The sequence below is a fragment of the Carcharhinus amblyrhynchos genome, unplaced genomic scaffold (assembly GCF_965287045.1).
Source record: "Carcharhinus amblyrhynchos unplaced genomic scaffold, sCarAmb.v2.hapA scaffold_37, whole genome shotgun sequence".
NCBI classification, from domain to species: domain Eukaryota; kingdom Metazoa; phylum Chordata; class Chondrichthyes; order Carcharhiniformes; family Carcharhinidae; genus Carcharhinus; species Carcharhinus amblyrhynchos.
The window spans coordinates 6,118,765-6,134,242 of NW_027649778.1; the positions used below are offsets into that span (position 1 = coordinate 6,118,765).

The 15,478-nt window shown below is 46.9% G+C and overlaps 1 protein-coding gene across 3 annotated transcripts in view; it reads left to right on the forward strand.

Moving 5' to 3' along the window:
- Positions 1–11,431, forward strand: part of rsph4a (radial spoke head component 4A) — a 28,671-nt gene extending 17,240 nt beyond the window's left edge. For 2 of the 3 annotated variants that reach the window (XM_080218229.1, XM_080218230.1), the window contains exons 3-6: positions 49–807; positions 4,062–4,203; positions 9,521–9,638; positions 10,907–11,270. In XM_080218229.1, the coding sequence (XP_080074355.1) occupies positions 49–807; positions 4,062–4,203; positions 9,521–9,638; positions 10,907–11,147 (1,260 nt within the window). In that variant the 3' untranslated portion in view covers positions 11,148–11,270. Of the gene's footprint in view, positions 1–48; positions 808–4,061; positions 4,204–9,520; positions 9,639–10,906; positions 11,271–11,375 lie in introns of those variants that run through there. The other variant, XR_013889949.1, reaches the window with a different exon arrangement.
- Positions 11,432–15,478: the final 4,047 nt, after the last annotated feature.

The following is a 15,478-nucleotide window of genomic DNA, read 5'->3' on the forward strand; positions in this document are numbered from 1 at the left end:
CAGGATCAGTATCATTCTCTTTAATGTCCTTCTCTTTTTTTCTGGCAGGTAGATTCACCTCTCCCGAATGTCATGGAGATGGCTTATTATTTTCAAAACACGGGAATTGGCCTCAGTAGTGATGAGACATACCGCATCTTCCTGGCACTGAAGCAACTAGTAGAAACAAATCCCCTGCAGAAGTGCCGGTTCTGGGGGAAGATCTTGGGAATCAGTGGAAATTATATTGTGGCTGAGGTGGATTTTCGTGATGGGGAGGAGGACACGGAGGAAATGGGGGAAGAGGAAGATGCGGAGGCAAAGGAGGACGAAAAAGATGAGTTTGGGCAAACCGAGGAGGAAGAGACTGAAGAGGTCGAAGATAAGCCTCCAGTGTCCACATACAAACCCCCGCCAGTCATCCCAAAAGAGGAAAACCGCTCCGGGACTAACCGGTATACCTACTTTGTCTGCAGTGAGCCGGCTAAGCCATGGGTGAAGCTGCCTCCGGTTACACCAGCACAGATTACCACAGCCAGAAAGATCAAAAAGTTCTTCACCGGCAACCTGGAGGCTCCCGTCATCAGCTACCCGCCGTTCCCTGGCACCGAGATGAATTACCTGAGGGCACAGATTGCCCGGATATCCGCTGGCACGCAGATCAGCCCGCTGGGGTTCTATCAGTTTGGAGAGGAGGAGGAGGAAGAGGAGGAAGGGTCAGTGAGGGAGAACTACGAGGAGAATACTGAATTTGAAGGAATTGCCACATCAGAGCTGCTGGACAGCATGGCCAATTGGGTCCATCACACACAACATATCCTCCCACAGGTAAGTGTGCCTTTTGCACCTCCAGAGTTGACCTTCTTATTTTGATCCAGCAGCTACCCCTGCACATTGTTTCTATTCCGATAATCATCTATCGCCCTCTTGAGTGCCTCGATTGAACCTGCCCCCATCACATGTCCAGGCAGTGTGTCCCAGACCCCAACTGCTGGCTGTGTGAAAAAGCTACTTCTCACATCACATTTGCTTCTTTTGCAAATCATTCTCAGTCGTTTTAAGTGTGCTTTTGGCAGAGTGAATGAGAAGGACCTGTTCCCACTGGCAGTAGGGTCAATAACCCAGAGGATACAGTATTAAGATAATCGTCAAAAGAGAGAGCAGATGGAACGCACTGCTGAAAAAGATGGTGAAAGCACAGTAAAAGATTTAAATATGTATTTGAAAGGGGACAATATGAAGTGGTCTGGAAAACTCTCCCACCTTTAAAACTTATTGTTTCATGGGATATGGGCATCAGTAGCAAGGCCAGCAGTTGTCACCCATCCTTAGTTGTCCCTTGAACTGAGTATCTTGCTCAGCCATTTCAGAGGGCAGTGGACAAGTTGGGCCAAAGGGCCTGTTTCCATACTGTAAGCCTCTTTGACTCTAAAAGTCACATGTAGGCCAGACTAGGTAAGGATGGAAGATTTCCTTCCCTAAAAGTAGTGGACCAGCTGAGTTTTTGACATTGGTAGTTGCCAAGGTCATCATTAACATTATACCCTTCAGATTTTCGTTAATTGAATTTAATTTCCACCAGGTGCCATAGTGGGATTTGAACCTGTGTCTCTGGGGATATCTGCTCCAGTGATCTGCCACTGTGCCAACATCTCCGCACATGAGAGGGTGGGCATTGACTTGAATGTGATGGCAAAATATTCTGAGTTATTGATAATGTCCAAAGTGGGACCCTGCGGTGGATTAGGCTTAGTGGTGGAGGCCCACAATCTGACAGATTCAGTGATGATCAAAAGGATTGTAGGCTGAAGTCACCAGGAACTCAAAATTAAGGGCCATTAATTTTGCCCTTCAATAACCCTGTCCAATATTAATACTTAAAACAAAGAACAAAGAAAATTACAGCACAGGAACAGGCCCTTCGGCCTTCCAAGCCTGCACCGACCATGCTGCCCGTCTGAACTAAAACCCCTACCCTTTCGGGGATCATACCCATCTAATCCCATCCTAGTCATATATTTACCAAGACACTCCTTTAAAGTCACTATCATATTTGCTTCCACTACCTACCCCGGCAGCAAGTTCCAGGCACCCACCACCCTCTTTGTGAAAAAAACTTGCCTCATACATCTCCTTTAAACCTTGCCCCTTGCACCTTAAACCTATGCCTCCTAGGAATTGGCTCTTCCACCTTGGGGAAAAACTTCAGACTATCCACTCTGGCCACGCCCCTCATAACCTCGAACACAGGAATTGGGATGTCTTGTTGAAGTTTACAGGACAGTGGTAGGGCCAACTTGGAATGCTGTGTACAATTCTGGTCACCCTATTATAGAAAGAATGTTATTAAACTAGAAATAGTGCAGAAAAGACTTACCAAGATGCCCCCGGACTTGACGGTTTGCGTTATAAGGAGAGGCTGGATAGACTGGCACTTTTTCCCTGGAGCGTAGGAGCATTAGGGTTGATCTTATAGAGGTCTATGAAATAATGAGGGGCAGAGATAAGGTAAATAGTCAAATCTTTTCCCAAAGGTAGGGGAGTTTAAAATTAGAGGGCATAGATTTAAGGTGAGAGGGGAGAGATGCAAAAGTGTCCAGAGGGGCAATTTTTTTCACTCAGATGGTGATGAGTGCTTGGAACAAGTTGCCAGAGATAGTAATAGAGACGGGTACAACTTTGTCTTTTAAAAAACATTTAGACAGTCACATGGTAAGATGGGTTGAGAGGGATATGGGCCAAATACGAGTAATTGGGACTAGCTTAATGGTAAAAACTGGGTGGCATGGATAAGTTGGGCTGAAGGACCTGTTTCCATGCTGTAAACCTCTATGACTATGACTCTAAAAGTTCGAGCAAGTAACAGAGTTAGTGAGACGCTGTGGGGATTCATTGCTATATTGAAAATGCCCTGCCAATATTTTCATATGTCAGCCACTTAGATCCTTGATGACATGGCGAACCATTGAATGCTTGGCTGATGACACCATTCTGCATTGCCTTACCACCACCGCCCCCCATCCCGGTTCTGCAAGCTGCTTAAGCCCGACAACCTTCTGGGATCTATGTGTTCCTCCTAGAGGAGGCGATGGCCTAGTGGTATTATCACTAGACTATTAATCCAGAAATTTAGCTAACGTTCTGGGGACCTGGGTTCGAAACCCGCCACGACAGATGGTGGAATTTGAATTCACTCAAAATATCTGGAATCAAGAATCTACTGATGACCATGAAACCATTGTCGATTGTCAGAAAAACCCATCTGGTTCAATAATGTCCTTTAGGGAAGGAAATCTGCCATCCTTACCCGGTCTGGCCTACATGTGACTCCAAAGCCACAAAGTGATTGACTCTCAACTGCGCCTCTGAAATGGCCCAGCAAGCCACTCAGTTCAAGAGCAACTGGGGATAGGCAACAAATGCTGGCAAGCCAGTGACACCCACGTCTCAGAATTAATTTTTAAAATATTCTAGCCTCTTCGGCATTCCTGATTTCCAATTCCACATCTTTCACAGTCTTAGGCTCTAGACTCTGGAATTCCCTCCCGAAATCTTTGGCTCCATCCTCCATGAGTGACATAGTGGTACAGTGGTTAGCATCACTGCCTCACAGCGCCAGGGACTCAGGTTCGATTCCTGCCTTGGGTCACTGTCTATGCAGAGTCTGCACGTTCTCCCTGTGTCTGCTTGGGTTTCCTCCGGGTGATCCGATTTCCTCCCACAGTCTAAAGATGTGCAGGTTAGGTGGATTGGCTATGATAAATTGCCCTTTAGTGTCAGGGAACTAGCAAGGTTGAACCCGTGAGGTTGTGGGGGTGGGGTCTCTGGATGTGATTGTAGTTGGTGCAGACTCAATGGACTGAATGGCCTCCTTCTGCACTGTAGGATTCTATGGTTTCCCCTAATGTACTTTCTCAAACCCACTTCTTTGACCAGGATTATGGCCATCTTTCCGAATATCTACTTATGTGGCTCGATGTCAAGTTTTGTTGGGTGCTGACAGCCTTTATGTGAGTCAAAGCTGGTTGAACCCTGTTCCAGAGGTTTGGCTTCTACAGTGAAATGTTTTTGGTCTGATGCAGGGCCGCTCTACCTGGTTTAATCCTGTTCAGAAAAAGGAAGAGGATTATGAGGAGGAGGAGGAGGAAGAGGAGCAGCAGGCACCAGATGAACCTGAACCAGAGGTGGGACCGCCCCTCCTCACTCCCCTGTCGGAGGATGCAGGTAGTACACACATCTTTGGAATAAGCCCCCTGCTCCACACACCACAAAGAGTATCTCAGTTTTTGTGCAATGTTCCTTTTGTTTCTTGTTGTAACATAAGAACATGAGAACATAACAAATAGGAGCAGGAGTAGGCCATCTAGCCCCTCGAGCCTACCCCGCCATTCAATAAGAGCAAGGCTGATCTGAAAGTGGTTCAGTTCCACTTACCCACCTGCTCCCCATAACCCCATATTCCCTAACATGTACATTCACTCTCTCTGAAGGCCCAAATGACTCAGAAACTTTAGAAAGAAGCCACATTAAACTAATTCTATTTCCATAGATCCAGTCCTTGTCCTTTTTCTAATTGTACCTTAATCTCATCTCCTCTCCTCATCTCAACCCACCTATCCACCTCCTCCCCATATCCCTCAACACATCTCCCCAGTCCCTCTCCTTCTTCCTCAACACATCTATCCACCCCCCCATATCCCTCAACCCACCTATCCACCCCTCCTCATATCCCTCAACCCATCTATCCACCTCCTCCCCATATCCCTCATCCCATTTATTCATCCCCTCCCTATATCCCTTAATCCAATTACCCACCCTCCCCCCATATCCCTCAATCCCATCTATCTACCTTTTCCTCATTTCCCTCAACCCCATCTATCCATCTCCTCTCCGAATCCATCTATCCATCTTGTGCCCATATCCCTCAGTGGTTCACATGCTGCCTCACAGCACCAAGGACCTGGGTTTGATTCCTGGCTTGGGCCACTGTCTGTGTGGAGTTTGCATGTTCTCCCCACTTGGATTTCCTCCCGGGTCCTCCGGTTTCCTCCCACAGTCCGAAAGACATGCTGTTTAAGTGCGTTGGTCATGCTAAATTTTCCCTCAATGTACCCGAACAGGAGCTGGAGTGTGGCAACTAGGGGATTTTCAGTAACTTGCAGTGTTAGTGCAAGCTTATTTGTGACTAATAAATAAAATAAAACACCTCCTCTCCATATTCCTCAACCCATAGAACCATAGAAAAGTTACAGCACAGAAGGAGGTCATCTTGTCCATGCCAGCCCAAAGACACCCAGGTGCTCTTTCGAATCTCACCTTCCTGCACCCAGCCCATAGATAGCCCTGTAGCTTTAAAGCACATAAGGTGCAGATTCTGGTACTTATTAAGAGAGTTTAGGGTCTCTTCTTCTTCCACCAACTCAGGCAGCGAATTCCAGACACCCACCACCTTCTGCATAAAAAAGGTCTTTCCCAAGTCCCCTCTACACCGACTGCCACATCTCGAATCTATGTCCCCTGGTTCTCGAATTCTCCATCAAGGGAAACAATTTTATTCTGTCTGCTCTATCTCTTCCCCTCATCATTTATACACCTCTGTACAGCTATTTCTTTTTTTTTGTTCCAAGGAAAATAATCCCAACCTATCCAATCTCTCCTCGTAGCTACACTTTTCTAGCCCTGGTAACATTCTTGTAAACCTCTTCTGTACTCTCTCCAGAGCAATTACTCCCTTCCTGAAATTTGACCAGAACTGCACACAAAACTCCACTTGTGGCCTCACCAGTGTTACATACAATTCCAACATTATACCCTCACTTTTGTCACCTATATCTCTACCAATGAAGGAGAATATTATACATGCCTTCTTTATAACCTTGTCTACTTGAACTGCTGCCTTTAGGGACCTGTGTATTTGTACGCCAGGATCTCTCACTTCATCTACCCCTTTTAGTATATCCCCATTTATTGTGTACACCACATAACTGTTTGACCATTAACCACCTTCTCCCCATGTCCCTCAACCCATATAACACCTTTTCCCCATGTCCCTCAACTCATCTAACAACACCTCCCCATATCCCTCAACCCATCTAACACCTTCTCCCCATATCCCTCAACTCATCTAACACCTTCTCCCCATATCCCTCAACTCATCTAACACCTCCCCATATCCCTCAACTCATCTAATACCTTCTCCCCATATCTCTCAACCCATCTAACACCTTCTCCCCATATCCCTCAACTCATCTAACACCTTCTCCCCATATCCCTCAACTCATCTAACACCTCCCCATATCCCTCAACTCATCTAACACCTTCTCCCCATATCCCTCAACCCATCTAACACCTCCCCATATCCCTCAACTCATCTAACACCTTCTCCCCATCTCCCTCAACTCATCTAACACCTTCTCCCCATCTACTTCAATCCCACCTACCTACCTGCTCCCCATGTCTTTTGACACCATCTTCCAACTTCTCACCATATCCCTCAATCCTGAGGGTTACTGTTGACCAGGAACTGAACTGGGACCATTCCTATAAATAACATGGTTGCAAGAGTAGGTCAGATATTGAGAATCCTGCGGCCACTAACTCACCTCCTGACTCCCCAAAGCCTGTTCACCGTCTATAAGGCACAAGTCAGGAGTGTGATGGAATACTCCCCACTTGGCTGGATGGGTGCAGCTCCAACAACACTCAAGAAGCTCGACACCATCCAGGACAAAGCAGCCCCGCTTGATTGGCACCACATCCACAAACATCCATTCCCTCCACCACCGACTTACAGTAGCAGCAGTGTGTATCATCTACAAGATGCACTTCAGGAACTCACCAAGGCTCCTCAGACAAAGAGTTTTAAAAGTAAAGTTTATTTATTAGTCACAAGTAAGGCTCATATTAACATTGCAATGAAGTTACTGTGAAAATCCCATAGTCCCAACACTCCAGCGCCTGTTCAGGTCAGTGCGCCTAACCAGCATGTCTTTCAGACTGTAGGAGGAAACCAGAGCACCCGGAGGAAACCCACACAGACACAGGGAGAACATGCAGACTCCGCACAGTGACCCAAGCTAGGAATCGAACCCGGGTCTCTAGTGCTGTGAGGTAGCTGTGCTAACCACTGTGCCACCGTGTTGCCAGATCCTTCCAAACCCATGATTAGTACCATCTAGAAGGACAAGGACAGCAGATCATGGGAACACCAGCAACTGTAATTCCCCTGCAAGCTACTCACCATCCTGACTTGGAAATATATCGTTGTTCCTGCACTTCTGCTGGGTCAAAATCCTGGTATTTCCTCCAAGCAGCATTGTGGGTGTACCTACATCATGCAGACTGCAGTGGTTCAAGAAGGCAGCTCATTACTACCTTCTCAAGGGAAATTAGGAATGGGCAATAAATGTTGGGTAACCAAAATCTTTCTCATTGTTTTAGAGGTCAACCATATCCCCCCCTCTGGGCAGCCAAGTCTTTGACCATCCTAGCCAGTGATGCCCACATTCCGTGAATGAACTTTTAAAAAATCCCACTTACCTGTTCCACATAACCATCAATCGCACCTTACCCACCTTCTCACCAGATCCCTCAAACCCACCTTTTCACCAGAACGCCTAACCCCACTTACCCATTCTCTCTCCACGTTCCTCACCCTTACCTGCCTGACACAGCCACTACACACACATACAAATTAGGAGCAAGAGTATGCCTCCATAATTCCAGCCATTGACTCTGTCTACACTGCCCGCTGCCTTGGCAAAGCAACCGGCATAATTAAGGACCCAGCGCACCCCGGACATTCTCTCTTCCACCTTCTCCCGTCGGGAAAAAGATACAAAAGTCTGAGGTCACGCACTGACTGACTCAAGAACAGCTTCTTCCCTGCTGCTGGTAGACTTTTGAATGGACCTATCTCGCATTAAGTTGATCTTTCTCTACACCCTAGCTATGATTGTAACACCACATTCTGCACTCTCTCATTTCTTCTCTCTGAATGGTGTGCTCTGTATAGCGCTCAAGAAACAATACTTTTCAATAATAAATCAAATCAAAAATGCCACTCAAACCCTCAAGCCTGCTCCACCATTCAATAAGATCATGGCTGAAATGATTGTGGTCTCAACTCCACATTCCTGCTTCCACCCATTCTCCCCAACCCCCACCCCCAATAACCTTAGAAAATTTTGTTAACCAATAATCTTACCTATTTGCCTTAAAGATACAGTGAAACCCTGATTTTACATGGCCCGAATTAGTGCCAATAACGTGGTGAGTCATTGGACCCTTTTTTTTGCTCTTCAACTAAAAAGTTTTTGGTTACTGCAAACTGTTTCTAAAGTGAAAATAATCTGTCTTGGAAAGAAATTGTGGACAGAAAACACTTGCTTCCCCCCTTGCCCAGTTCAGATAAAAGGGGTTCTCACTTAGAAAACAACTACATTAGACAGCTGTTGAAAAGAGGAAGTACTTCGGAGTTAATGGACTATGAAAGTGTTTGTGTAAATGAACATCCCCACTGCCTGTTTTAAACTAGCCTGGACCTGCCAATCAAAAGGTTTGTAAAAGTTAATGTAGTGATTGTATAAACAAACAGAGCTCTGACAGATGCCGAGATTGTCTGTAACGTAACTATAGCACCCCAATTTAGCGTGACCCCGCTTTTTTCATGATAACATTTTATGGACCCCAACCATCGCGTTATAACTGGGCTGCAATGTATTTATCGGCCCTGTCTCCACTGCTCTCCAGGCAAGAAAGTACCAAAGGCACACAACCTTCCAAGAGAGAGAATTTCACCTCGTCTCCGTCATAAATGGGAGCCCCCTTATTTTTAAACTGTATGCCCTGGCTCTAGGCTTTCCCAAACCAGTAAATACCCCTCCAACGTCAATCCTGTCAAGTCTCCTCAGGATCTTATATATTCCAATAAGATCACCTTCCACATGTCCAGTGGACACAGGCTCAGCCTTTCCTCAAGGGATAGCCCTGTCATCGTGGGGATATCTCTCATTGAATCCCACCCTCACATGGAGCCAATGCCAAAAAGCATGGTTGGCGGCACAGTGGTTAGCACTGCTGCCTCACTGCGCCAGAGAGCCGGGTTCAGTTCCAGCCTTGCATGATTGTCTTGTGTGGAGTCTGCACCTTCTCCCCGTGTCTGTGTAGGTTTCCTCCGGGTGTTCCAGTTCCCTCCCACAGTCCCAAAATTTCCAGGTTAGGTGGATAGGCCATGCTAAATTGCCCCTTAGTGTCCAAAGATGTGCAGGTTAGGTGGATTGGCCAAGCTAAATTGCCCCTTAAATTTCTCAAGCTGTGTAGGTTAGGAGTGTTCATGGTGTAAATGTGGGGTTATGAGGATGAGGTGGGCCTAGGTAAGAGTTACTTGGCGGTTACTTGGTTCAAACTCAATGGGTCAGTCGGCCTCCTTCTGCACTGTAGGGAGTCTATGATTCTAAGAGAGAAGCAGGAAGAACATTTCCATTGTGTTCCTTCCTGCGCAATGGAGGGTCAGTAACCAAAATATTTCTCATTGTTTCAGAGGTCAACAATATCCCCCCCTGGTCAGCCAAGTCTTCGACAATCATGATCCCCCAGTATGCCATCGCTATGATCCGGTCCAACCTCTGGCCAGGGGCATACACCTTTGCAATTGGAAAGTGAGTATCCCACTATTTTAGCAGGTGAGGATTTCTGGTATTGAATGTGTTGACCTGACCACTCAGCATTTAAAAGCAAAACACTGCCAATGCTGGGAATCTGAAATAAAAAACACAGAAAGTGCTGGAGAAACCCAGCAGGTCTGGCAGCATTTGTGGAGAGAGAAGCAGAGTTAATAAAGGGACCTTGGCGCGTTTGTCTGTAAATCTCTGATGGCTGGAAGGCCAGTTAATAGGGTGGTGAAAAGGCATATAGCGCACTCGCCTTCATTGATCAGGGTCTAGATTACAAAAGCAGTGAGGTCACGATGGAGCTGTATAGAACTTTGCTGGAGTACTGTGTGCAGTTCTGGTCGCCAATATAGAAAAGACGTGAACACATTGGAGGGGGTGCAGAGGAGATTCATCAAGACGCTGCCTGGGATGAAACATTTAAGTTGGATAGGTTGGGTTACTTTTGCTGGAGCAAAGAGGACTGAGGGACGACCTGATTGAGGTGTTCCAGATTGTGAGGGGCAAGGACAGGATGGATAAGAAGGGTCAGTTACGAGGGGACATAAGTGAGGCGTGCGAGGTTTAGAGGGGGATTTGAGGAAAACCTTTTTACTCAGAGGTTGCTGAGGGTCTGGAATGCGCTGCCTAGGAGGGTAGTGGAGGCGGGATGTCTCACGTCCTTTCAAAAGTACCTGGATGAGCACTTGGCACATCATAACATTCAGGGCTATGGGCCAAATGCTGGCAAGTGAAATTAGGTGGGTAGATCAGGGCATTTCATGCATCGGTACAGATTCAGTGGGCCAAAGGACCTCTTTTGCATGGTAGTATTCTGTGATTTTGAGCCTGCATGACTCTTCTTCAGAGCTGAAGAGAGATAGAAATGTGATGGATTTTGTATTGTTTAAGGAGGGTGGAGCAAAATAGAAAGTCAGGAATAGGTGAGAGTCAAGGAGAGACTGGACAGATGTCACAAAACAAGAGGAGTGTTAATGGTAGTGCTAAAGACTAAGGCAGGTGTTAATAGCAGCATGAAGGTCAGATATTTACATTCCTCTTTAGCCAGGGGTGGATTGGTACTGGTTAGAGACAGTTCTTCCTTGTTGAAGGAAATGACTGCTATTTTCATTGGCATCTCCCCACAGTGGCAGGGCTGAGAAAGGTGACATGCTACAGATTATACAAATGAACTAGGCTGGCCCACCCGATCACTTGGGCTAGAACTCCGCCGGGCGGGAACTGGCCTTCGACTGAATTGTTTCTCTGTTCGACAGGAAATTTGAGAATATTTATATTGGCTGGGGCCACAAATACAGCCCCGAGAACTACAGCCCCCCCGCAGCCCCACCAGTGCAGTCGGAGTTTACCAGCGGTCCGGACACCACCGAGGTGGATGACCCAACAGTGGAGGAGGAGCAGGCACTGCGGGCCGCAATGGAGGAGCGACTGGCAGCAGCGGAGGAGGCAGAAGAAGAGGAGGAGGAGGAAGAGGAGGAGGAAGAGGACGATAACTAACTCAAGCGGAATTCGCCCAGACCAATATTTGAATTTGTTGTTCTATATAGAGGTGTGATACTAGCTGTTTGCTCTTCTGCCCAAATTCAAAACCAAGCTAAATCTGTATATGCTTTTAATATAGATATGTAGATGATAATAAAGATGTTTTTTTCTTGTGAAAAATCCAAGCATTAACAAATGAGAGGTCATTGGTCTGAAGCATTTACTCTGTTTCTCTCTCCACAGACACTCCTCGGCGCTGCTGAATATTTGCTGCTTTTTTCTGTAGCTATCTCACATTTCCAACAACTGTGGGCATTTTGCTTTTGCTCATGCACAGGCTGTGGCTCTACTCGAACCCCAAAACCCAGACCAGTGAACGGACAAGCACCAGAGAAGCAACAAGGTGAAACGAGTAGGTGGCAGCAAGAGTGCAGAGTGTGAGGGAGCAGTGGGGGCTGATGAGAGAGGGAGAGAGAGAGAAAGGGGGGGGATTGAGTGTGAGGGAGCGTTGTGCACAGGCGAGAGAGAGAGAGAGAGAAGGGGCGGAGTGTGAGCGAGAGAGCTTTGAGTGTGAGAGAGCATTGTGCACAGGCAAGAGAGAGGGGGCACAGTGTGAGGGAGAGAGCACTGAGTGTGAGAGAGCATTGTGCACAGGCGAGGAAGAGAGCATTGAGTGAGAGAGCATTGTGATTGATTTATTATTGTCACATAGAATCATAAAATCCTACAATGCAGAAAGGGACCATTCAGCCCATTGGGTCTGCATTGACCACAATCCCACCCAGGCCCTATCCCCGTAACTGCATACATTTTTACTAGCTAGTCACCCTGACACTAAGGGACAATTTAGCATGGCCAATCTACCTAACCCGCACATCTTTGGACACCAAAGAACAATTTAGCATGGCCAGTCAACTTAACCTGCACATCTTTGGACTGTGGGAGGAAACTGGAGCACCTGGAGGAAAGCCATGCAGACACAGGTTAAGCATGCAGACTCCACACAGACAGTGACCCAAGACAGAAATCAAACCCAGGTCCCTTGCACCATGAAGCAGCAGTGCCAATCATGGTGCCACCGTGTTGTGGCATACAGTGAAAGGTATACAGACAAAGCATACCGTTCATAGAGCACATAGGGGAGAAGGGAAGGAAAGGAGAGGGCAGAAAATATAGTGCTACCAACATAACTAGGGTGCAAAGAAAGATCGGCTTAATATATAAAGTTTATTTATTAGTCACAAGTAAGGCTTACATTAACTCTGCAATTGAGTTACTGTGAAAATCCCCTAGTTACCACATGCCGACACCTGTTCGGGTACACTGAGGGAGAATTCAGCATAGCCAATGCGCCTAATCAGCATGTCTTTCAGAGGAAAGCTCTGGTGGAAACCCATGCAGACACGGGGAGAACGTGCAAACTCTGTACAGATAGTGATCCAAGCGAGAATCAAGTCCAGGTCCCTGGAGCTGTGAGGCAGCAGTGCTAATCACTGTTCTACTGTGCCACCCCGTAATATATGGTAGGTTCATTCAAAAGTCTGATGGCAGCAGGGAAGAAGCTGTTCTTGAGTCAGTTGGCATGTGACCTCAGACTTTTGTATCTTTTTCCTCTGGAAAGAAGATGGAAGAGGGAATATCCGGGGTGTGTGCGGTCTTAATTATGCCAGCTGCTCTCCCAAGGCAGTGGGAAGTATAGACAGAATCAGTGGATGGGAGGCTGGTTTGCATGATGGACTGGGCTTTGTTCACAACACTCTAGTTTCTTGCAGTCTTGGCCAGAGCAGGAGCCATACCAACCTGTGATACATCTGAAAAGAATGCTTTCTATGGTGCATCTGTAAAAATTGGTGAGAGTTGTAGCGGACATGCCAATTTTCGCTAGCCTCCTGAGAAAGTAGAGGCATTGGTGGGCTTTCTTAACTATAGCAGGTGGGGGAGGGAGAGAGTATTGAGTATGAGGGAGTGGAGTGCACAGGCAAGAAAGACAATGAGTGGAGTATGCGGGAGAAAGCACTGAGTATGAAGGCAGGATGGAAGCACAGAACCACTACCAATTAGAAGGACAAGGGGCAGTAGTCACAGGAACACCACCATCTTCGAATTTTCCTCTGAGCCACTCACTACCATTCCTTCACTGTCACAGCGTCAAAATCCTGGGATTCACTCCCTAACAGCACTGTGGGTGTACCTACACCACAGGAACTGCAGCGGTTCAAGAAAGCAGCTCACCACCACCTTCTTAAGGGACCATTATGTGGAGATGCTGGCGTTGGACTGAGGTGGGCTCAGTAAGAAGTCTCATAACACCAGATTAAAGTCCAACAGGTTTATTTGAAATCACGAGCTTTTGGAGCGCTGCTCCTTCATCAGGTGAGGGGAGAGGCAGGCTTCACAATGTGAAGGTTCACTGGATTTGTCTCTGGCATCAAAGGGCTGTCCTGCAATGAGAGGCTGAGTAAACTGGGCTAATATGTCCCAGCGTTTACAAGAATGGGCGGCATGGTGGCACAGTGGTTAGCACTGCTGTCTCACAGTGACAGGGACCTGGGTTCAATTCTGGTCTTGGGTCACTGTCTATGTGGAGTTTGCATATTCTTCCTGTGTCTGCATGGGTTTCCTCCGGGTGCTCTGGTTGATTAGCCATGCTAAGTTTGGACTTAGTGTCCCAGGAGCATAGGTTAGAGGGATTAGTGGGGCAAATATGTGGGGTTATGGAGATAGGGCCTGGTTGGGATTGTTGTCGGTGCAGGCTCAATGGACCGAATGCCTTCCTTCTGAACAAAGAAAATTGCAGCACAGGAACAGGCTCTTCGGCCCTCCAAGCCTGCACCGACCATGCTGCCCAACTGAACTAAAACCCCCTTCTGCAGTGTCAGGATTCTATTATTCTGTGATTTCATTGAAATATGCCCCTTTCAGAAGCAGCTTGATCGGCTAGATACTGAGAGATTGCTTCCCCTGGCTGCAGAATCTAAAACACAAAATACAAAAGTCTGAGGTCATGTATCAACCGACTCAAGAACATAAGAACATTAGACATAAGAACAGCTTCTTCCCTGCTGCCATCAGACTTTTGAGAGGATCCACCTTGCATTTAAATCTTTCTCTACACCCTAGTTATGATTGTAATGCTATGTGCAGTATGGGGTGGCATAGTGGTTAGCACTGCTGCCTCACTGAGCTGGAGACCTAGGTTCGATTCCTGGCTTGGGTCTCTGTGTGGTATCTGCACATTCCCCCCAAGTCTGTGTGGGATTCCTGTGGATGCTCCAGTTTCCTATCAGAGCCCAAAGATGTGCGGGCTAGGTGGATTGGCCATGCTAAATTGCTCCTTAGTGTCAGGAGGGACTAGGGTAAATGCATGGGGATAGGGCCTGGGTGGGATTGTGGTTGGTGCATTCTTGATGGGCTGAATGGCCTTCTTCTGCACTACAGGAATTTTATGATGATTCTATGCTGCACTCTCTTGTTTCCTTTTCTATGAATGGTGTGATCTGTCTGTTTAGCGTGCAAGAAACAATATTTTTCACTTTATACTAATACATGTGACAATAATAAATCAAATCAAAAACTTGGGACTGGAGTCGGAAGGAATGAGGGTTTTTAGTAATATTTATTGGGGGTAATTTTGACCCGGGTGTGATAGCTCACTTTCCATCTCTCCCAACTTTTATTTACACTGAACGCAGCAACGTGGAAATTAGCCTTGCAGTTGCAGCATTTGCCTCAGTCAAATTCCAGACTGTGACAGCAGAGGGCAGTCTATCATTGCTTGAGAGTAGAGATGTGACGGCTGCTGCTGCTGTTACACCAGTAGGTGGCAGAGTCACACCACAAAGCACAAAGAGGATCCCATATGCAGGATCCCATACTGTCTGTGAGAGATCACATTGTGTGCACAGGAATTAACTGGACATGTCCCCTCAGACACCGATAGGGCATCTGCTGCTTTGGGAATTGTTTCAGGAGCTCCACAACTCAATTGCGTGGCTAATTAGGGCAGCACGGTCACACAGTGATTAGCACTGCTGTCTCACAGCACCAGGGAACTGGGTTCAATTCCTAGCTTGGGTCACTGTGTGTGGAGTCTGCATGCTCTCCCCGTGTCTGCGTGGGTTTCCTCCGGTTTCCTTCCACACTGCTGGTTAGGGTGCATTGAACCAAACAGATGCCAGAATGTGGTGACTAGGGAAATTTCAATATAACTTCATTGAAGTGTTAATGTACCCTTACTTGTGACAAACAAATAAACTTTACTTTGATTTTTAACATCAGCCAGCAGTTAGAATAGGACACGCTCTCTTTAAATCTTTATCCTGCAATCACCCAAGAGGGCCTTGAGA